This window comes from Oryx dammah, unplaced genomic scaffold (assembly GCF_014754425.2).
Source record: "Oryx dammah isolate SB20612 unplaced genomic scaffold, SCBI_Odam_1.1 HiC_scaffold_5, whole genome shotgun sequence".
In the NCBI taxonomy this organism is placed as follows: Eukaryota; Metazoa; Chordata; class Mammalia; order Artiodactyla; family Bovidae; genus Oryx; species Oryx dammah.
In genome coordinates this window covers 69,101,460-69,124,774 of record NW_024070189.1, presented here as the reverse complement: position 1 = coordinate 69,124,774, position 23,315 = coordinate 69,101,460, and the positions used below count along the sequence as shown (strand labels likewise).

Genomic DNA, 23,315 nt, shown 5'->3' with positions numbered 1-23,315 from the left:
ACTAATTCTACACAATCTCTTTTAGAAAACAAGAAGAGGGAATACTTTACAGTTAATCTTCAGAAGCTAGTATTACCCTGGCCAATTTAGGCAAAGACAGTAAAGAAAACAAAAAGCACTGACAGACATCTCTCATGAATAAAGAATAAAAAATCCTTAATGACATAACAGCAAATACAATTCAGCAATATATAAAGAGAATTTCATACCAAGAAGTCATGAATGACAAGAAAGCATTTATTCCAGGGATGAAAAGCTGGTTCAGATTCAAAAGTCAATCAATATAATCCACAATATTAACAGTCTAAAGAAAATTCACATGATCCTATCAACTCATAAAGGAAAGCTTTTGACAAATTCATCATCACACATAATAAAAACTCCAGAAAAACAGGAATTAAGTAAGAAACTTGCACAACTTGATAAAGAGAATTTATTTAAATTTTACAGCTAACATGCTTAACTGTGAAAGACTAAATGCTTTCCCCCTAAGATGGGGAATAGGGCAAAGATGGAGGTTTATGCCTGCCCCTGCTATTCAACATTATGCTGGAAGTTCTATCCAGTGGAATAGAGCAAGAGAAGGAAATAAAAGAAAAACTGAAAAGAAAGAAATAAAACTGCCCTTATTTGCAGATGACATAATTGTCTACACAGAAAATCCAGGACTGCTTAAAATTAAAAACAAAAACAAAAACCCCACCAAAACCCTTCTCAAACTGACCAATGATTCCAGCATGGTCTCAGAATACAAAATAAACTTACAAGAATCATGTATGTTTCTTATCCTATAAATAAATGTGTTGTCACCACAATTTTAAATATATTATAATTTACAACTGCTAATAAAGTGAAGTACTTAGGTCTACATCTAACAAAACATGTACAAAATGTATATACTAAGAATTTATATAACAGTGATGAAATAAATTTTTAAAAAAGTAAATGAAGAACCATATTGCATTCACAGATTGGAAGACTCAGATGATAAAAATGCCAGTGTTCCCCAAACTGATATATAGGTTGGTTTAACAAAATCCCTATCAAAATATCAGTAAGAGCCTTTGTAGTCATGGACAAGACTATTCTAAAATTTACAGAGAAAAGAATTAAAATAGCTAAAATCAAAGGGATTAAAATAGCTAAAATAATTTTGAAAAAAAAAAAAAAAAGAATAAAATAAAAGAATCAATCTACCCAACTTTAAGACTTAGCATATAGCTACAGTAATCAAACTTGTACAGTACTAGCAGAGAAAGAGACAAATAGATCAATGGAACAGAATAGAGAATCTAGGAAAAGACTCATAAATATGCTCAACAGATTTTTGACAAAGGGACAAAAGCAATTCAGTGGGGGACAGACAGCCTTTTCAACAAATGGTATCGGAGCAAGTGGATAACCACTGGTAAAAAATATGAACCTTGACCTCAATCTCACATTTACACAAAATTAGAGGTCACTGACTTAAATGTAAATGGATCACAGATCATGGATTAAATGTATCAAGGACTCAAATGTAAAATGTGAAACCATCTCACTTTTAGGAAAAAATAGGAGAAAATCATTGGGATCTAATACTAAGCCAAGAGTTCTTAGACTTTATACCAAAAGCCTAATACTTAAAAGGAAAAACTAACAACCTGGACTTAATCCAGATTTAACACTTTTGCTCTGTTAAAAACTCTGTTAAACGGATAGAAAGACAAATTTCAGAGTAAGAGGAAAAATCTGCAAAACAACAACAAAGGACAAGTATCTGGAATATATACTGAGTTCTTAAAACAATAGTAAAAAAGTAAATGGTCCAATTAGAACCACGGGCAAAAGTCATAAAGAAACATTTCACATAAGAGGATATTCAGACAGTGGAGAAGCATATGAAAAGATATCCAACTTTATTAGCCATGAGGGAAATGCAAATTTAAACCACAATATCACTTATCAGAATGGCTAAAAAAAAAGTGACAACAACAAACGGTGAGATGATGTAGACAATGTAGTTATTCATACATAGCTCACAGGAATGCAAAATGAACAGCTACTCTTGAAAAGGAAGTTACTCTGAAAAATAAGTTTCCCTACAAAACTAAATATGCACTTCCCATTAAACCTAACAACTGCATGCCTGAGCATTTATCCCAAAGAAACAAAGACTGACATTCACACAAAACCTGTACGCAAATATTTACAGCAGCTTTATGCAAAACGGCCCCTGTGGGGAGAGAGTAAATTAGCCAAGATGGCTGTATTCAGGCTCTTTCGCCTCACATTTTGTAAATAATGACTATTAATGGCTGAAATCATTTTTATAGCACTGCACATGCACTCATGAGGTACTCCCTTGGCTACTTTGTGGGGTATCCCTGTATGAGCTTCACCGTGAAAAACTCTGGCTGAAGCTACACTGGGGCCATGCTGGAGGAACATCATGATTATGTTACATGAGATTATATTGTGGGTCTGTTATGGCCACATTCTGATTACACTGTGGCTGCTGCTATGGCTGCCACAACAGCCAGGAGAGAGGCTGCATTATGGCTGCTATGCCAGCCAGGAAAGAATAAACGTGTCTGCAGTCCCTACGGCTCCTCAAGTCTTCTTCCAGCCTCTTAGCTTGTGCCTTGCCTACCCTGGGTTCAGCGAACAGTGTGGACAGTGTGAAAAGCGAGACAATTGGCACTGTGAGCAGGATCAGCAAGAGAGCCCCAACTAGAAACAACCAAGATGTCCTTCAATGGGTGACTGGTTAAACAAACTGTAGTAGAGCCATACCAAGACATTCTACTCAACACTACAAAAGGAACAAACTTCTGATACGTGCAAAACCCTGGCTGAAGCTCCACAGTTATGCTGTACATTCCCAAATGTTACATACTGTATGAATCCATTCATGTAGTTTTCTTGAAATGACAATGTTACAGAGATGTAAAACAAGTTAATAGTTGTCAGAGAAAGATGAGAGCATGGTGTAAAAGAGAAGTGGGTTTGGCTATAAAAGGCAAAATGAAGGATTCTCCAATGAAGCAAATAACCTGTATCCTTTATGTATCCATGTCAATTCGCTATATTTTCAATTTGCTGTATATTTTCACAAGGTGTTGCCATTTAAGAACTTTCCACAGTTTGTTATGATCCACACAGTCAAAGACTTTAGCGTAGTCAATGAAATAGAAGTAGACATTTTTCTGGAATTCCCTTGCTTGTTCTATGATCCAGTGGATGCTGGCAATTTCATCTTTAGTTCCTCTGCCTTTTCTAAATCCAGCTGTACATCTAGAAATTCTTGGTTTACGTACTGTTGAAGCCTAGCTTTAAGGATTTTGAGCATTACCTTACTAACGTGTGAAATACGAGAGAAATATCAATAACCCAGATATGCAGAAGACACCACCCTAATGGCAGAAAGCACAAAGGAACTAAAGAAGCTCTAAGAGAGTGAAAAAGTTGGCTTAAAACTCAACATTCAAAAAACTAAGATCATGGCATCCAATCCCATCACTTCATGGCAAACAGGGAAACAATGGAAACAACGACAGACTATTTTCCTGGGCTCCAAAATCACTGTAGATGGTGACTGCAGCCATGAAATGAAAAGACACTTGATCTTTGAAAGGAAAGCTATGACAAACACAGACAGCATATTAAATAGCAGAGACATCACTTTGGCGACAAAGTTCTGTATAGTCAAAGCTATGGCTTTCCCAGCAGTCATGTATGGATGGATGTGAGTTGGACCATAAAGAAAGCTGAGTGCTGAAGAACCGATGCTTTCAAACTGTGGTGCAAGAGAAGACTCTTGAGAGTCTCTTAGACTGCAAGGAGATCAAACCAGTCAATCCTAAAGGAAATAAGTTCTGAATATTCATTGGAAGGACTGATGCTGAAGCTGAGGCTCCAAAACTCTGGCTACCTGATGCAAAGAGTGGACACAATGGAAAAGACTCTGATGCTGGGAAAGACTGAGGGCAGGAGGAGAAAGGGGGTGACAAGAGGATGAAATGGTTGGATGGCATCACTGACTCAATGGACAAGAGTTTGAGCAACCTCCAGGAAATGGTGAAGGCAAGAAAGCCTGGCATGCTATAGTCCATGGGGTCACAAGAAGTCAGACATCACTTGGTGACTGAACAATAACAAATATTACTTAGTATAAAAGTATAAGCAATCTTATACTTAGTATAAAAGTGTAAGGGATCTCTTGTGAGTATGAGATTCAACTTCATGTAAATTGAACTATATGTGAATTTACAGTTATGTAAAAAAATTAAAAATATATAAATTTCACATGCACCCATGACCTCAGAACAGCATTACTCACAATAGCCAAAAGGTCGAAGCAACCTAAGTGTCCATCAATGAATGAACAGATAGACAAAACGTATTATATACATAGCAGGGAATACTATTCAGCCTTAAAAAGGAAGGAGATTCTGCACATGTTACTTCAAGGATGAACCTTGAGGTCATTATGCTTAATGAAATAAGCCAGTGATGAAAAGAAAAATGCTGTATGATTTCACATATACGAGCTATCTGGAGCAGTCAAATCATGGAAGTAGTAGAACGGTGGTTTCAAGGGGCTGGCGGGTATGAGGAATGGAGGGAGTTACTTAATTTGTGAGGAATTTCAACTTGGGCAGATGGAGAAGGAAATGGCAACCCATTCCAGCATTCTTGCCTGAAGAATCCCATGGACAGAGGAGCCTGGCAGGCTATAGTCTATGGGATCTCAAGAGTCAGACATGACTTAGAGACTAAACCACCACCACCACCAGATGAAAAACTACTAGAGGTTGGCTCTATAACAATATCAATATGTTTAATATTACTGAACACTTAAAAACACTATATTAAAAATGGTTAAGATAGTATATTTTATGTTATGCCTATACTACCATAAATTTTTTAAAACCAAAAAAAAAAAAAAAGATTTTCATGATGGTGATTTCTAGTTCATTCAGCAGCAACTATCTTCAACAGTGATAAAACAACACTGAATATCAAAATATACATCTTTTTTTTCACAAGATGCATATCAAGGCTCATTAGATATTAAATTCACAATATCTCCCTGTATGTCACACTAATCAAAGATACATGAATTTTTAATAAGAAATATGAGTTTCATCTCCCTTGGATCATGTTCAACAACCATCACCGTACATGATAGATACTGAAACACATGTGCCAAGCACTAAGGCTCATGAGTGATTGCCCCAGAAATCACTCACCGGGGGTAGCTGGAAGGTAGTCACCTGCTGTGCGTCCCTCAAACTCGCTTCCTGAAGAATGGAAGTGTCTTGCAGGACTGAAAGAGATCAGAAAAGAATCTCATAAAAATCTGAGTCTCTTTTCTTACCTGTAGAAAGAGGATTACCAGATGATGTACGTAAAAAGCATCTGCAAACCACAGGGATTTCTACTGCTTTGCTTTCAGACATGTCAGTGTGGGCTTTAAAACGAAATGCTTGGGTTTCAGTTGGCTCTGCCACAAACCAGCTATGTGACTCCGTGCAGGTGCAAGGACCTCAGCTCTATCATCCAAAATATGAGGGAAATAAAGGTTAAAACTCCACGGAGTAAAAGGTCAGTAAGAGCTATTGGCAACAAAGAATTTGTGGGACTCTAGTGTCAGGCAAGTTTATACATTTATAAGTTTATAAATTGCAAAGCTTCTTAAGGAAATCTATCTTTCTTATCTCTATTAGATGCTCCTGGAAGAGTATCACTACCCTACCCACTAATCACACAAAAATGTACACAAAAATGTAGAGTGTAGCATTGGGATCATCTCACTCTCCCTTATCCTGGGCTACCAAGAGACTCTGCTATATTCTCATGTGATTTCTCTCCCCTGACAAGCTCCTGCCTGCGCTTCTGCAAGAAGTGAGCCATATACCTGCCCTATGGTGCAGTCATGTCAAATGAGCTGTGTTTCACAAAGTGCTCCTATATAGAATAAACTTGGAAGGATGCACTATCATCTCTCAGTTTAGAGAAAATTCAGATTAACCCCAGCTCATAATGCAAAATCAGTGTCAAATAGAAGCCAATGCTCCTCACCTTTCACACCTGGGATGCAAAGCTTTCTGCAAACAGGGGCAGGTATGACTACTTGAAACAAGAGCCTAAGACAGGAGCCAGCTCAGCCAGCAATGACATTTGGGGAGCAGTTCCCTATGGGAGGCAGCCTCATCACTATGCTGCCAGAAGCTCAGGGTTGGTGGGCATGGATTTGAGGAAGGGATTTTCTTAAAAAAAATTATTTTATTTATTTGGCTGTGTCAGGTCTTAGCTGTGGCACTCTGGATCTTTTATCTTCGTTGCGGCATGCAAACTCTTAGTTGCAGCATGTGGGATCTAGTTCCCTGACCAGGAATCAAACTTGAAACACCTGCATTGTGAGCACAGAGTATCAGTCACTGGACCACCCAGGAAGTCCCTTGAAAAAGGGATGTTTTAATTTTGCTCTCATACCTACCACCTTCTGAGGGATAAAACACAGCCCTATCCTACCTTTCAGCATGATAAATGAGCATATCAATACTTTGAGAATTACTTTGAAAAGCTTTCAGCCTCTAAATAAAAACTATATTTTGGGGAAAATCTTCAAGACTAGTAACTATATGGTTTTTACTGGAAATTCTTCCCAGTGATCAATCACCTGAACGTTTAAGGTATTGCTAGTAGCGAACTCTCATCATGCTTTCTTTGTCCATTTACTATTGCTCAGGGAAATGGCAGCACTGACCCTTTTGACATGCAGCAGCTGGCTTATCTCAGACCTCTACCAGGAAGTGAGTAGGCTGACACAGTTCCTTAAGACCCTCTCATAGCCACCTGTAGAACCTGTAAAACCCAGGCTGCTGGCATGGGCATGCATGCTAGGTCACTTCAGTCATGTCTGACTCTTTGCAACATTATGGGCTATAGGCCACCAAGATCCTCTGTCCATGGGATTCTCCAGGCAAGAATATTGGACTGGGTTGCCATTTTCTCCTTCAGGGGATCTTCCCAACCCAGGGACTGAACCTGCATATCTTGGGTCTCCTGCAACGGCAGGCGGGTTCTTTGCCACTAGTGCCACCTGGGAAGCATTGTTTATCTGGGCAAATGGTTGTTTCTCATGCCTGTGGTTGTGGGCTGAATTGCATCTCTGCTGAATTCATATTAAAGTCCCAAGCCCCAATACCTCAGAACGGGAATATATTTGGACATAAGATTTTTCAGGCAGTAATTAAGTTAAAATGAGGTAATGGGAGTGAGCCCTAATCCAGTATACCTGATGCTCTCATAAGAAGAGGAGATTAAGACACAGACATACATAACGAAGACCATCTTAGGACACAGAAATTTCTGTTGTTTCAGCTGCCCAGTCTGTGGGACTGTATTACAGCAGCCCCAAAACACTAGCACATCTGTCTTGACTTTCAACCAAGGAAACGTTGGAGTTTATTTGATTTGTACAAAAATCAGTATAGTTTCACACATAAAGGAACGTAATATGTAACTTTTCTACACTCCAAAGCTTATTACAGTAAAGACAATTTCTGTGAATCACCAAGAATGGATTTCTGGTCTCCTTATACTTTCTTCTGCCATCTATAACTGTAGTACAAAGTGATAAGTCCACCTGAGCTAACCCTCACACCATACAGGTCACTCTCTTCAACCTGAGAGCACCAATTTTTTTCCATGGTGATTACAACTAAAAATCATGGGCAGGGGACTTCCCTGGTGGTCCAGAGTTTAAGACTCCATGCTCCAAATGTAGGGGCTCAGATTCAATCGCTGATTAGGGAACTAGATCCCACATGCTATACGGTGCAGCAAAAAAAAAATCTTAAACAAAAAAACTCCCTGGACTTTCATGGTGGATCAGCGGCAAAGAATCCACCTGCCAATGCAGAAGACACAGGTTCAATCCCTTGTCTAGGAAGATTCCACAAGTCTCGGAGCAACTAAGTCTGTGCACTACAACTACTGAGCCTGTGCTCTGGAGTCTGGGAACTACAACTACTGAGCTCATGCGCTGCAACTACTGAAACACATCTTAGGGTCTGGGCTCTGCATGAAAAGCCCATGTACCGCAACTGGAGAAAAACCCTCACAGCAACAAAGATCTGGCACAGGCAAAAAGAAATGAGTAAAATTAAAAAACAGAAAACCCTAGGAGTTTGCATGCCATAACTAAGAGTGTGAATGCCACAGTATAGCCAAAAAAAAAAAAAAAAAAAAATCATGGGCAACTCAGGCCCCCTAGTCAGTATTTTATGGGTAGCCAGGCATACCTCATTTTATTGCACTTTGCAGATATTAAGTGTTTTAAAAAGTAAAGATTTTTGGCAACTCTGAATCAAAGCAATCTTACTGGTGCCAATTTCCCAACAGCATTTGCTTACTTCATGTTTCTGTGTCACATTTTGAAAGTTCTCATAACATTTCAAACTTTTTCATTATTATCAGTGATCTTTGATTACTATTACTATACAGCAACTTTGGCTACTATTGTAATTGTTTGAGGGGCCATAAACTATGCCCACATAAGACAGCAAATTTAACAGATAAATGTGTGTGTTGTGCTGGCTCCCTCATTTCTCTCCCTCTTCTTGGACCTCTGTTCTGTGAGACACAATACTGAAATAAGGCCAATGAAGAATCCTACAATGGCCTCTGAATGTTCAAATGAAAGGAAGAGCCACATACTTCTCACATTAAAAGATTTAAAACAGTGAGGAAGGCGTATCAAAAGCTGAAACAGACTGAGGAACTTCCCTTGTGTGGCCCAGTGGCTAAGACTGCACTCCCAATGTAGGGGGCCTGGGTGCAATCCCTGGTCAGGGAACTAGATCCCACAAGTAGCAACTAAGAGTTTGCATGCAGCAATTAAAGATTCTGCATGCCACCACCAAATAAATAAATATTAAAAATAAAAAAAGCTGAGGCAGGCTAAAAGCTAGGCCTCTTGCATCAAACAGCCAAGTTGTGAATGCAAACAAAAAGTTATTGCAAGAAATTAAAAGTGCTATTCCAATGAACACACAAGAAAGTGCAATAGCCTTATTGCTGATACAGTGGAAGTTTTAGTGGTCTGGATAGATCAAACAAGCCACAACATTCCCTTAAGCCAAAACCTAATCCAGAACAAGGTCGTGGTTCTTTTTATTCTACAAAGGCTGAGAGAGGTAAAAAAGCCATAAATAAAATGTTTGAAACTAGCAAATGCTGTTTCACCAAGTTCAAGGAAAAAAATCTCTTCTCCATAATACAAAAGTGCAAAGTGAAACAAGTTATCCAGAAGATTAAGTTAAGATCATTAACGATGGTGCCTACACTGCACAACAGATTTTCAGTGTGGATAAAGCAGCCTTATATTGGAAGAAGATGCCACACAGGACTTTCATAGCTACAGAAAGGGCAATGCCTGGCTTCAAAGCTTTAAAGAACAGGCTGACTCTCTTGTTAGATACTAATGCAGCTGGTGACTGTAAATTGAAACCAATGCTCATTTACCATTCCAAAACTCCTAGGACCCTGAAGAATTATGCTAAAGCCACTCCGCCTGTGCTCTATAAATGGAACAAAGCCTAGATGACAGCACATCTGGTTACAACATGGTTTACTGAATATTTTAAGCCCCACTGTTGAGACTTACTGCTCAGAAATAAAGATTCCTTTCAAAATAGTACCCAATAGTATCTCTGATGGAGATATACAAGATTAATGTTGTTTTCATGCCTACTAACACAACATCCATGCTGAAGCTCATAGATCAAAGAGTAGTTTCAACTTTCAAGTCTTATTATTTAAGGTAAGAAATACATTTCACAAAGCTATAGCTGCCATACACAGTGATTCTTCTGATGGATCTGAACAAAGTAAACTGAAAATCTCCTGGAAAGGATTCACTGTTCTAGATGCCATTAGAACATTCATGAGAACATTCCCGGTGGTCTAGTAGTTAGGGTCTTCCCACATAGCTCAGTCGGTAGAGAATCTGTCTGCAATGCAGGAGACCCAGGTTCGATCCCCGGATCAGGAAGATCCCTTGGAGAAGGAAATGGCAACCCACTCCAGTATTCTTGCTTGGAGAATCCCATGGACAGAGGAGTCTGGCAGGCTACAGTCCATGGGGTCATAAGAGTTGGACACAACTTAGTGACTAAACCACCACCACCAGCGGTTAGGACTCAGCGCTTTCACTACCAGGGCTCAGGTTCAACAGTTGGTTGGGGAACAAAAATCCCACAAGCCAGCATGGCCAGAAAAAAAAAAAAACACTCATGGGAAGATACCAAAATATCAACATCAACACAACAGGAGTTTGAAAGAAGTTGACACCAGTCCTCATGGATGATTTCAAGTGGTTCAGGGCTTGAGTGGAGGAAGAGATGGCAGATGTGGTAGAAACAGCAAAGGAACAGAATTAGAAGTGGAGCTTGAAGATGTGACTGAATTGTGAAAATCTTATGATAAAACTTGAAGAGTCGCTTCTTAGGGATGAGTAGAGAAAGCAGTTTCTTGAGATGACATCTACTCCTGGTAAAGATGCTGTGAAGACTGGTGGTGAGATGGCAACACAAGGTTTAGAACATTACATGAACTGAACTGATGCGACAGTGACAGGGAGAGGACTGATTCTAGCTTAAAAAGAAAGAAGTTCTGTGGGTAAGATGCTATGGAGCAGCACTATATGCTGTAGGAAAATTGTTCCTGAAAGGGATGAGTCAATCAATGAGGCAAGTTAATTACTGTCTCATTTTAAGATACTGCCAGTTACTCCAACCTTCAGCAACTGCCATTTTGATGAGTCAGCAGCCACCAACATGGAGGCAAGACCTTTCATCAGCAAAAAGATTTCAACTTGCTGAAGGCTCACACAATGGTTAATAAAATATTTTCTATTAAAATAAGTACAATTTTTTGAGACATAAATGTTATTGTGCACATAACAAACTACAGTGTAAATAAAAATTTCTTACGTACCGGAAAACCACAAGTTCATGTGATTCACTTTATTATCTCCATTGGACAGACTAGAACACTGAGGTCTGCAGAATTTAGAAGCATGACCTAGGTCATAGGTAGAGGATTAAAAGCCAAGTGTATCTGCTGCCAAAGCCAACTGCTTGTGGCCATTAGTGCACTTTATACAGACATGGCTAGCCACCATTCATGCCCCAAGTCCTAAAGATATCACCCATTCCCTAGGGGGCATTTTTATATTTTCTTTCAACATTATAAAATCTTCAGAGCAGAAGCTATTTAGCTGAGAAAAGAGATGTTCAGAGAGATAAAAGGACATGGCTATACTCAGCTCCCCACGCAGGCCCTATTTGGACAGTGATGGTGCCCAGCTATCTCCAAACCAACAAAACAAACTCAGAGATGTGCCCTCAAAGCAGTGAGATGATGCAGTCTCAAAAAACACCTACTCACAGTAGAGGTCCCTCTGGGCAGACCTGGCACCATGAAAAGGACACTCTCATGAGATTCTCACTGAATTGTTCTAGGGAAGGACCAGACTCTGAAAAAGGTTCAGAGCCACTCAGGGGGCAGGAGAGAACCAAAAATGTCAAGAGCTACTTCCAAGTGCACAGGGCCAGGTACAAACGCCCCTCCCCCACTCCCATGGGCACCCTACCTGGGTCCCCGCTGAGCTGGCCTGAGAGCCTGCTTGGAAGCCCAGGGCTCTGAGCCAGAGCTATGGGCTGGGCATCCTGGCTCTTTGCAAGGTCACTGTGGGGCTCTGCTGGCAGCTGCTCTTGCTCTTGGTCTGGAGGGCTGTCCCCATCGTCAATCACCACAGGGTCTTCACAGTGCTTGAGCTGCAATCCCAGAGAGGGCTCTTTAGAGCTCGGTGGAGAGGCCCCTGGCCAGATGAGGACCAGCAATTGTGCCAGGGATTGGGCAAACTTCCCACTCCCTGGGCCTGCTGAGCATTAACTCAACCACTAGAAGCACAGACCCACCTTGTTAAGGGCTATAAAGAGGGATGACATAATCATGTCACAAACTAGAGCCTTTAGGTAATAGATTCTGTCTTTTGGGGTTATCAAACTTCAACGTGGACATAACGAAAGCACGTGGCTCTAGATGGAATTCCTCATCCCTGGCCAGGGAATACGTGACCCCACCAAAGCATCAAAGCACAAGGTGGCCACCCTCTCCACATCTGCTGCCCAGCCCCACTCTCTCCCTCTCCCTTCCCATCCTCCCAGCCAGCCTAGCCCAGCCCCCTCTGCTCACCCATTGCCAGGGTCTCCCTGGCTCTCGTTCCAGGGCCTCCACAGCGGACACAGCCTGATCACCACTCTCAGGTTCCTGGGCCCGCACCCAGCCCTGGACCTCCCGGGGCAGGATGGCCAAGAACTGCTCCAGCACCAGCAGCTCCAGGATTTGCTCCTTGGTGTGCCTTTCAGGTCGCAGCCAGCCCCGGCACAGGTCCCAGAGGCGGTGTAGGGCCTCCCGGGGGCCTGCAGCCTCCTGGTAGCAGAAACGTCGGAAGAGGCGGCGGGAGGACTCGGGACTGGGAAGCTCACCCTGGGAGGAAGGGTTCTCTCCCGGTGGGCTCCTCATTTTCCTGGGCTCCTCACTTTCCTTTGGAGCCAAGACTCGGGGGCACAGGGCTGTGGGCATGATGGGATTTGATGGGGGTCAGCAGCAGAAGACGACCCTATTTCCAAACAGAAATCACTGGCTTCAATGTTCTGGTTTCCTGTAGTAGTTTTTTGGGGGTGGTGATGGGAAAAGTGAAAAAGCCCACAGAGATCAGCCTTTGGGAGAAGCACCAGGATATGTGACAAGTGTCAGTGTGGATGATCCTTATACAAAGGCAGAGAAGGAACAAACCCATTCCCAAAAGCATCATTATATGATTTCCCTAACTGAGGATTGGATGAACAAGGCAGGCAGTCCAGGAGAAAAGCAGTGACATTTCAACGTGGCACTGGTGTTTCAAGCATCCCAGGAGACCAATGGGGCCGCATGCAGGAGAGAGATGGTAATTAACACTCTGTGGTACCTTCGATGGCCAGGTCCTCCTGGAAGGGACCTGAAATGGACGAGTTGAGAAGGCCGCTATCTTGAGGCTTCAGAGCCAAAGTCACCGTCCTTGCCCTTGAGACCTTTACAAAATGAGCTGAAAAGACAAAGACAGACATGCACAGGAAAAGCCTTCCAAGCTGATTCAGGACAGGAAATTCACCCTGCTGGTAGTGAGTGCTATCAGAGTTAGACCAAAACAGAGCCAGTAAGCCTTGCTCAGTGGAGTGTGCACCAGGAAGCAGGGAAGAAAGCAGACAGCCCAGAAGACACCCAGACAAAAGATGCATGTGTGCATGCTCAGTTGCTCAGTTGTGTCCAACTCTTTGTGATGCAGAGGACTGGAGCCCGCCAGGCTCCTCTGTCCATGGGGATTCTCCAGGCAACAATATTGGAGTGGGTTGCCATGCCCTCCTCCAGAGGATCTTCCCGACCCAGGGATCTAATCTGCATCTCCTGAATTACAGGCAGATTCTTTACTGCTGAGCCACCACGGAAGCCCCCAAACAAGAGATGGGGAGAGTCAAAAGAGGCACATCCTGAGTTTACTAGAGAAAAATAACAGTAAGTATTTAAAAGCACCGGTGTTTTAAAAGGAGCGTCCATCCAATTCAGTAAAGTAAATAGTGAATAGTATTACTGAATAGTAATTCTGAATAGTAAACTTCAGTATATATTTAAAGATGTCTGGACCTTCGACCTAGCCTCCACCCATCTTGCCTTCTCTTCTCTTGTCATCTTCAAACCACAATGAAGAAAACCACACACACCTCACAGACCTTCCCCAGGCAGGACAAAGGTGGGGCACTAATGGCACAGCCTCCACATATGAAGAGAAGGGGCTCAGGAGCCCCTGCAACTCCTCAGTGAACATATGCAGGGCAACATCACAGTAGCAGCCACTAAACCAGAGTACGGGACCCGGGGAAAACGAATGGCAAATACGGCCCCACAGAGTCCCCTCCCCCACCATCAGGCCTCTGAGATCCTTGGATGTGGTCCCTTGCTCTCAACACCCGGTTTAGGAGGCTCCCCAGCATGCCAGCACACATTACAGTTTGCCCCACCACCGGATTTCCTCCAGTGTCTGCTCATGCATCTGACACCCAATCTCAGCCCTACTCAACTCCACCTTCCCTGAACTCGGCCATCACACACCTCCAGGGCCTCAAGGTTCCTCAGGTCTGCACCCACCCTCAGTACTCTAGGGCATCTGGCTCTGGGCTTAGCCCATCATGCCTAACCAGAGAGCCGTGTTCCTGTCACCCTGGCAGCGGCACGTAGGAAGCTCAGAGATGATGAGTGATGAATGAATTAACGTTGATTAATTCAAGAGGATCCAACAGGGGGCGGGGCGTACTTAAAAGCAGCTCTACGAGAAGGAACGGAGCTGGATGAGCTAAAAGGGAAGGGGATGAGCATACCGTATGCCAGGGAAAGGGGCAAGCTTTCCTTTGATCCAGGTTTCTCTCCCTTTTCCCTCCCTATACACCCGCACCCACCTCCACTCTAGCCAGCTCCCGGCTCCTCACCTCACAGCATGGAACTCCTTCTCAGCGTCTACCTCAAAGCCCTCCGGCGGCGGAAGTCTACGGCGGCAGCTCCTCATCCTTCCAGCCCGGTCTCCCGGGTGTCCTTCCTGAGGCGGGTTCTCTGCAAAGGCCACTCTGTCCCCGGCTAGCCAAGACCCCGTCGCCTGCTCATCCAGAAAACCACGGCTCCGCTTAAGAGGGAAGAAGTGGGATCAAATGCAGGCGCCTGAAAAACATTTGTGTCGTCTCATCCCCCTGCCCAGAGATTCAGAGCTCAGCTCTGTGAAAGGAGGCCGGAGCGCGCGGGGCTGGGAGCCAGGGGACCGAGGAGCGCGCACTCGCGTGCGCGGGCCGCAGAAGCCGGGGCCGCCCGGGCCGCACTCACCTCCTCGCCGAGTCCCAGTTGGCGGGCCGTACAGGCCTGACCGCCTCCGGAGCCCGCCGGACGCTGAGGAAAGGAAAGGCCGAAGCCCTCCGGCTCCCTCCCCTGGGACACTTCCTGCTCCGCTCTAGGACCGGGGAGGTCTCCGCATCTCAGTGGTTCTCTCCTCCGCCCCCCGGCCGAGGTGTGCGCTAGGGGTGACATTCGACACCCCCGGCCCGGCCCGGCCGGCGCGCCCCGCCCTGCCACGCCCCGCTTCGCGCGCGCCCAGGCCTCTGCGCCTGGCCGGGGGCTTTGTGGGTCCGTCAAGCCGCCTCTGCCGGGCCTCCCCGCGGGCTTGCGCCGGGGGCGCGCGTCGAGGCGGGGCGGCAGGCAGGGGCCTCGAAGGAGCGTCTGGGACCGCGCCCGGAGGCGGGTGGCGGAGCGGCGGGGCAGAGAACCGGGTCAGCGGGAGGGCTCGCGAGGGTGCGCCCTGCTGTGGGCGGCCGCCGCTGTGGGAAGGTTGGTCTTGGGGCTCCTCTCTTCTCTGTTCTCCCCTTTGGGACTCGTACAAGGGGCTTGTTTACTCCCAGAAGGGCCGATCCGGGAGCCGAGGCTGAATGCTGGAGTTGGGAGGGGGAGCGGTGGAAGAAGGCTGCGGCGCACCGCGGGCCGTTACATTTCAGTATCCCCGTGTGGCACCCCCACCCCCACCCCACGCCTGCAGGCCCAACCTCCTTCCAGCCAAAACCTCTCCTCTACTCTCGACCCGCGGCCGCTGGAGAGGCGAGGAAGGCTCGGGAAAGGAAGACACCTCCCTCCTCTGTCCTCTATCGGATGCCCTGGCTTTTGGAGGGTTTGCGGAGTTTCACAGCTATCCGTTACACGTCCCTTCTGGGCATCAGGACAACCCAGGGAGGGCCCAGAGGGACTTCTGTCCGTCTTGGCCCCCAGTGGGTGGTCGGGGTGCTTATCGCTCCCTTAAGTGTAGGGTGTAGCTAGCTGTTCACACGGGGTCAGGGGAACGGGCTAATGGACTTTGACTGGAAGTCGAGTCGCAGCGAAGGCCAGGAAGTAAAGGCCTCTGGACGTCTAGCCAGGGCTCCTTGCCGCTACACTATGCTGAACATGTAGCTCGAAGACAGGCCTTCCGGGGACCATCCTTAATCTTCCAGGTTCTGGAGCTTGGGAGAAAGCATGTCTGGAGATCCTGAGCAGAGCTGATTGACACCAACACTTCTCTTTTTTCATCTGCTGAGCACTGAAGTTGAACTTTCCCATAGAAGAAGGCAAAGAGATGTCTATCTGGTAAAGAGGATGGGCTTCCCAGGTGGCTCAGTGGTAAAGAATTGGTAAAGAATCCGCCTGCCAATGCAGAAGCCACTGCATATGCGGATTGGATTCCTGGGTCTGGAGGATCCCCTGAAGGAGGAAATGGCAACCCACTCCAGTATTCTTGCCATGACTGAGCATGCAGACAGACTAGAGAGGATACACTACTGCAGATAGCTGATGTCCGGTCAGATCAAGCAGAACAATACCAGTTCCCCTAAAGAAAGGAAGTAGGCTGGTTGAGCAGATGTGAAAGAGGTGGATGGACCGTGAAACTGTATTTATTTATTTTTTGGTGGTGCTGCATGGCATGTGGCATCTTAGTTCCCCAACCAGGGGTGGAACCTGCACCCTCTGAGTTGGAAGCACAGAACCTAAACCACTGGACCACCAAGGGGGTCTCTGGAACTGGGTTTCTTGGCATTGCTTTACTCATTTCAAGGACTTGGGAGCCTTTTGTTTCTTCCTCTAAATAACAAATAATCATTCCTGAGTAAGGGAGTTAACAGGGAGCCACTGTTTGGGATATGCTTGGATTCTGTGACTTTTGCAGGAGATAAAGCAAAGGAGTAGAATTCATTTTTGTGAACAGTGATTGGTCCCCCAAATGACAACCAGGTGCAGGCAGGGTCTCCTGTCTCCCTGGAACCTGCAGTTACCAGTGGGAACTACCCCTTTCAGATTTAACTGGATTCAACAGAACTCATGTGCACCCCTTTCTCAGGAGCACCAGCCAGGCACCATGGCTTGGAGGAGAGTTAGAGGAGGAACCAAAGATTAGCCAAGGCAGGTCAGACTAAGGTGCTTTGGCAAATAGTGCAGCCTGCCCTAAAAGTCCAGATCCTGTATGCCTGAGTTCCCAGCCCTGTGATCGGTTGGGTGAGGGAACTACCTGTTAAGTGTTGGTAATCTGAGCTCATAGTTCTGTCCACTGTTGTTCTAAAGCAGGTAAATTCAGAGCCCAGAAATCCCTAACTCACAGCATCAGATCAGTCCTCACTGCCCTAATTCCTTCCCCTGAAGTGACACCTCTCTGTGAACTATCTCTTAGAAGCTTTGTGTTTATTTACTGCATTTTGCTCAATACAGTGGTTATGAGTCAGAGCACCCAGGTTAAAACCTGCCTCGTCAATTCCTAACCAGATGATCTTGGCTATACTTAACCTTTCTGTGCCTCAGTTTCTTCACCCAAAAAAATGGATAATGCTGTCTATCCTACTGAATGTGTGGGGCCATTCAGTTATTTGACAAATGTGCACTGAGTACTCACTAGGCATTCATGGTGCTAGGTTCTATTCCAGGTTCTCAGGGTGCATCTGTGAACACAATTGGCTGAGGGGATCGGTGAGGGCAGGACAAAATCAATAACGTGATCTGCTATGTTTGATTCGCACTGCAGAGGAAGAAGAACGTTAAGCAATATCAGGTAATGGATGCTGGGGATGAGCTGGGGATGGTCACAGTATTAAGAAAGAGGTCAGGCCAGGTTCCATTGTGATGGTGACATCTGAGATGAGGGAGTTGATCAAGCCCAAGCATGGGTGAAAACAGGGTCCCAAGTGGAGGCCACCATGACAGCAAAGGCCCTAAACGTGTAGAAGCACAGGGAGGCAGTTAGTGAGTGAGGGCCATGGTGTGTCAGCTTGGGGTGGAGGTGGGGAGGCAACTGGAGACCGTGGGAAGGTACTTTCATTGACATCAAATGGGATTATGACAGATGCCACGAGTAAGCAACAGAAAGAAAACCCTGAAAGTAAATGCTACTTCAGGACCATTGAGCCATCTCACAAGTAATGTTTCATTTGGTTTCTGTTATGTTGCTGATTGAATGTATTTTTATAAAGTGCTTGCTGTGTGCCACCAATTTTGTCAACCTTGGGGAGATCATAGTGGATAGACAATCCTGGCTTTTAGGAGCTAGAAGAGGAATCAAATGAATAGATGGCATGAAAAAATAACACAAGGTAAGAAGGAGCCTGCTAGGGTGGTTGGGTAGGACCTTCATAAGATAACATTTGAGCAGAGAGCAGGTGGAGGGCAAATTGAACAGAGGTGTGCAAGAAGATCATTCCAGCAGAGGAACAGCATATGCAAAGGCCATAAAGAAGGAGGCTTATCCCCTGGCTAGAGAAAGGGGAGACTGGAATGGAGTGACCATGAATTTTACACTTAGAAGTTTTCAAGTGAGGGCATGGCTTGATGGGGTTTTAATTTTATCATTATCCCTGTGCAGAGCAGATTGGATCTGAATGGAGGGAGGCAGAGGCTATTTTTGAAGCAGCCACAGAAATGAAAGCAGGACATGGCCCATTCCAGAGTCAGCTGATGGAGGTGAGGCTGGTGAGCAGTAGTGGTTTCCTCCATGGTGTGCTACTGGGTGTTAAAGGAGTGAGAAACGTGTAGTTTTGGCCCCAGTTGGGTGATTAGAGAGTCTGCCCAGGAAACTGCAAAACAGTTTTTGGGAAGGGGTTAGAAGACAAAGATGGGTTTTGGACTTGCTAGGTCTGAAATGCTCAAGACAAATAGCTATGATGGTTCTGGAAGAAAGCCAAGGCTAGAGGTGGAAATCTGTTGTCACAGCACACAATAGGAGTTGAGATCCTAGGATAGACTAACATGGGTAGAGGAGCTGTCTTGGAGGAATTGAATAGGCCACACTAGCTTTGGAGACTAGAAAGAGAGGAGAGAGATCCAGAGGGGAAAAAGAGGAAAGGGGGAAGGGGCTAGGGGGAAGAGAAGGAGCAGCCACTATGAGGTGGAGAGAAGTCTGGGCAGTGCTGAGCCTTGGAATCTCATGCAGGCAAAGGTGTTTTCAACAAAGAGGGATAGTCAATGAGGATAAGTGCTGCTGCAAGATCAAATGAAATGAGGAAAAACCACTGATAAGGGCATTGACCCATAGTATTTGGTATAGAGGCCCCCTGAGCAGAACAGAGGTAATAGAGCTGCTGGAATGGGGTAGTTTGGAGAGAGAAAGGAGGTGAGGTAGTGGAGACAGTTGGGTAGAAAAAAGTGGCAGTAGCTGAGGGAGAATGGGTCCCATCTTAAAAATGGGAGAATTACAGTGTGTTGCTTAAAGGAAGGAGGGGCTGGGCAGGAGCCAGGAAGAGCAGAGAAGGGAGAAGAGGAGGCCAGGTGGTCTCTGCACCCTGAGCCTAACAGGAAGCAAGTGAGTGGAAGTCCATGGTGGACTTCTGAATACACAGACACTTCAGCAAAAGAAGAAGCAGGATGTGATGGTTTATTTTATGCATCAATTTGGCAAGGTCCTGGTGCCCAGTTACTTGATCACACAGAAGTCTCAAATTTGCTGTGAAGATACTTTTTGGATGAGATTAACATTTAAATTGGTAGACTTTGCATAAAACAGATTATCCTCCATGAATGAATGGGCTTCAATCAGTCAGTCTTCAAGAGTAAAGACCAAGGGAATTCCCTGGTGGTCCAGTGGTTAAGACAGTGCAGAGTTTTAACAACGTAGGGGGCATGAGTTTGATCCCTGGTTGAGGAACCAAGATCACACATGCCGTGCGGCACTGCCAAAAGATTAAAACAAAAGTAAAGACTGAGGTTTACATACACACACACACACACATACACTGTCCTCCCCCCATCCCACACATAAGGAATTCTGCCTGCATACTGCCTTCTGTCTTGAGCTGCAACATCATCTCTTGCCTTGGTCTCTGATCTGCTTGCAAGCCTCCACAATTATGTGAACCAGTCTTGAGAAATAAGTCAAGCGGGCCCCTCCCCTCCTCATACACACACACTCACACACACACACACACACACACACACACACACACACCACTCTCACCAGTCTTGAGAAATAAATCAAGCGGGCCCCTCCCCTCTTCATACACACACACTCACACACACACACACACACACCACTCTCACCCTATTGGTTTTGTGAGATCCCTGACTGACAGGAAGGAACAAGAGATAGTAGAGGTGTGAGAGCAGGAGGAAGGCATGACACACTCACCTTGCAGAGTAGAAAGGTGAATGGACTGTAGCAAAGGAAACCATAGATTATGCCAAACATGGAAAGTGAACTTTGCACCATAAAGTATCACGTATAGCTTTCCTAAAAATGCCATATCTACAAACAGAAGGGCAGCAATTACGTCTTTCCCTGGGGAGAAGGTCATCATTCCACAGGATATACTTGTGGATGAATGACAAATACAGGTGTATAAAATATGCCACCTTGTCTGATTCCTGGACCAGCCACGTCTTGCTTACCTGAGAGCTCATTAGAAATAGAACCCTCAGGTCCCAAACACAGTCTGAATCGTTAACCAAATACTAGGACTAGACTTTCTAGTTACTTGCAATTTGTTTTGTTTTGGTTTTTTGGTGAGTTGAATGGCATGTGGGATCTTATTTCCCTGACCAGGGTTCGAACCCATGCCCCTTGCAGTGGAAGCTCCACTTCCACTTCCACCAGGGAAGTCCAGCTCTTTGCTCTTTGCAGTTTGAGAAGCTCTGTTGTAAAGGAGTCAGCATGATTCTGGGCAGAGTAGATGCTCAACAAACTATAGCTTGACCAGCAGTCCTAAGAATAACAGTGCTGAATATTACTATGACTTATTCATAGACTTCTAGGAAGCAAGGACAATAGGGTTCTGACCTGGTACCCCAATATCCAGCAGAGGTTATGGCTGATAAAAAGGGCTCTGAGAATCTACTGAATGAAGAAATTTGGCTTGATTAATTTTCTTGCAATACAGGCCTCCCAGCTGTCACATGAAGGCTGCTCATCTATTTTTATATTGTGTTATTTTGTTCCTTTTGCCAAAGTCAAAAAGACTTTGAGAACTACACAGAGGTGAACATAACCAACTATTCAAGGGCTCCAATGAAAGCACCTAAAATAACCCAATTGTTCACTGGAAAAGGGTGCCAAGGATGGAGGAGAAGAAGGAGGGTGTTAGGGAAGTAGGGGTCACTTGCACTTTGGATGCTCTTTAGAGGTGGGCTCAGGACAGGTGGGATTAACTAAGGATCATGAGTTGTCAGGAGGTGAGGGTGACTTAATGGAATAGTCACACATGAGTGTAGCAAGCAAGGGTGTGGGTGGTAAGAAAATAAGAGTCACTCCAAGATGGGTGCACTGTGGCATTTCACAGTTGCGGCAAAACCTTAGGAAAACTGTCTTTCCTGTGAACACATAGATACTTTACTGTGTCTGTCTTTCCTGCCTGTTCTTTTTAAAAAATATTTTATTTATTAAAACCTTAGGAAAACCATGTTTCCTGTGAACACATAGATGCTTTACTGTGTCTGTCTTTCCTGCCTGTTTTTTTTTTTTTATTATTATTTTGGCTGTGCTCGGTCTTCATTGCTGTGCACAGGCTTTCTCTAGTTGCAGTGAGCGAGGGCTACTCTTTAGTTGCTGTGCTCAGCCTTCTCATTGTAATGGCTTTGGGCTTTGTAGAACACGGGTTCTGGGCAAGTAAGATTCAGTAGTTGTGGCTCGCAGTTTCTAGAGCTCACCCTCGGGCTTGGTTCTCTTGAGGCAGGTGGAAAATCCCAGAGCAGGGATCGAACTTGTGTCTTCTGCACAGGCAAGCGGATTCTGAACCACTGTATCGTGAGGGAAGTCCTCCTGCCTGTTTTCTCTGTCCACTCTGATTTTCAGTTTTGCTCCTGGATAGTCTTTGACTCTTTCTGGAGGAAATCAACCCTGGCCATTGCAGTTCTTTGAATGTTCCCTTTCATTCTGTCTGGTCCTTAAGTGAGGTGAATCCCAGATCCTGGAATTTCAGGAAGCTGGAGCTCAGGGAGAGAAAACTGGTCAGGGATCCCAGATGTGTGGGGATCAGGGTGGGGAAGGCAGAAGTCATGCACAATATGTTTGGCATATGCTAGGCTTACCATCTGCATTTTATCACTTAATGCACACTGGAATCCCAGGAAGCTGGAGCCCTAAGGGCCACATGAAGACCTTGGAGTCTGTCCTGTAGGACAGAAGTGTTCACTACATGCTGTATCCCACACTCTAAGGTGTGTCCTGATCCCTTCTCAGAGCACAGAACCTATGCTAGCCCCTTCATCTCTATCTAGCCTTCCTATTCAAGTGTGGTTTAAGTCATATAACCACGGACTACCTTTATCTTAGTAGGTATTTTTTCTCAGTCAGTCTCAGGAACAGGGAAATCTTATTTCTGTTCCCTTGCTCTGCAGGTTGCTTAGATGCTGGGAGGCAGTGGATAAGTTTCTCTACTCATATATGATGATACCATACCTGGGTCACATGAATCAAACAAGATTTTTTGCATAAGTACTCCAGTGACAGGGGCTTCTCCAGTGGCTCAGTGATGAAGAATCCACCTGCAGTGCAGGATTTGCAGGAGATATGGGTTGGATCCCTGGGTGGGGAAGATCCCCTGGAGGAGGGCATGGTAACCCACTCCAGTACTCTTGCCTGGAGAATCCCATGGACAGAGGAGCCTGGCAGGCTACAGTTCATAGGTTTAGAAAGAGTCAGACATGACTGAGTGACTTAGCACACGCACACGCACATCAGCACAGAGTCAGGGATACTTAGGAGGTACTTACACATCATAGTCCCCCTTTCCTCCTCAGTTAGCTGTACATGAACTTTTAAACTTCTTAGTGTTCAACACCTGTAATTATAGTGCATCTCAGTTTGCGTTTCTGCTACTGAACACCTGGATGGTAGTCACTATGTATTTTTCCTCCAGACATAGAGAATTCTGAATTCTGAGTCCTTATTCCTCAGATGTTCTGAGTGCTTTCACGAAATCTTTTAAACATAGTATGATCTATTTCAGGAATTTCCTGACACTTTTGGCTTCTAATTTTTCCAGTCTCCCTTCAGCCCCATTCCCTCAAGCTCAGTTTATTTCACGTGCAGATAGGGATGGCAGTGAGAGTCCTGTAATGGGTCAAAATGTATCCCACAACATGATATACTTAAATCCTGATCTCTTATTACTGTGGAAGTAGCCTTATTTGGAAGTAGGATCTTTGCAGTTGTGAACAAGTTATGACAAGGTCATACTGAATTA

At 44.9% G+C, this 23,315-nt stretch overlaps 1 protein-coding gene across 3 annotated transcripts in view; it reads right to left on the bottom strand.

Annotated features, from left to right (window-relative positions):
* Nucleotides 1–15,115, bottom strand: part of ZNF496 (zinc finger protein 496) — a 46,234-nt gene extending 31,119 nt beyond the window's left edge. Inside the window, exons 1-6 of one of the 3 annotated variants that reach the window (XM_040240370.1) lie at nucleotides 14,965–15,115; nucleotides 14,580–14,805; nucleotides 13,028–13,144; nucleotides 12,253–12,679; nucleotides 11,648–11,831; nucleotides 5,235–5,311 (exon numbers count right to left, since the gene is read on the bottom strand). In XM_040240370.1, the coding sequence (XP_040096304.1) occupies nucleotides 5,235–5,311; nucleotides 11,648–11,831; nucleotides 12,253–12,642 (651 nt within the window). In that variant the 5' untranslated portion in view covers nucleotides 12,643–12,679; nucleotides 13,028–13,144; nucleotides 14,580–14,805; nucleotides 14,965–15,115. The remainder of the gene's footprint in view (nucleotides 1–5,234; nucleotides 5,312–11,647; nucleotides 11,832–12,252; nucleotides 12,680–13,027; nucleotides 13,145–14,579; nucleotides 14,806–14,964) is intronic. The other 2 variants (XM_040240368.1, XM_040240369.1) reach the window with 2 other exon arrangements.
* Between the last annotated feature and the right edge of the window lie 8,200 nt (nucleotides 15,116–23,315).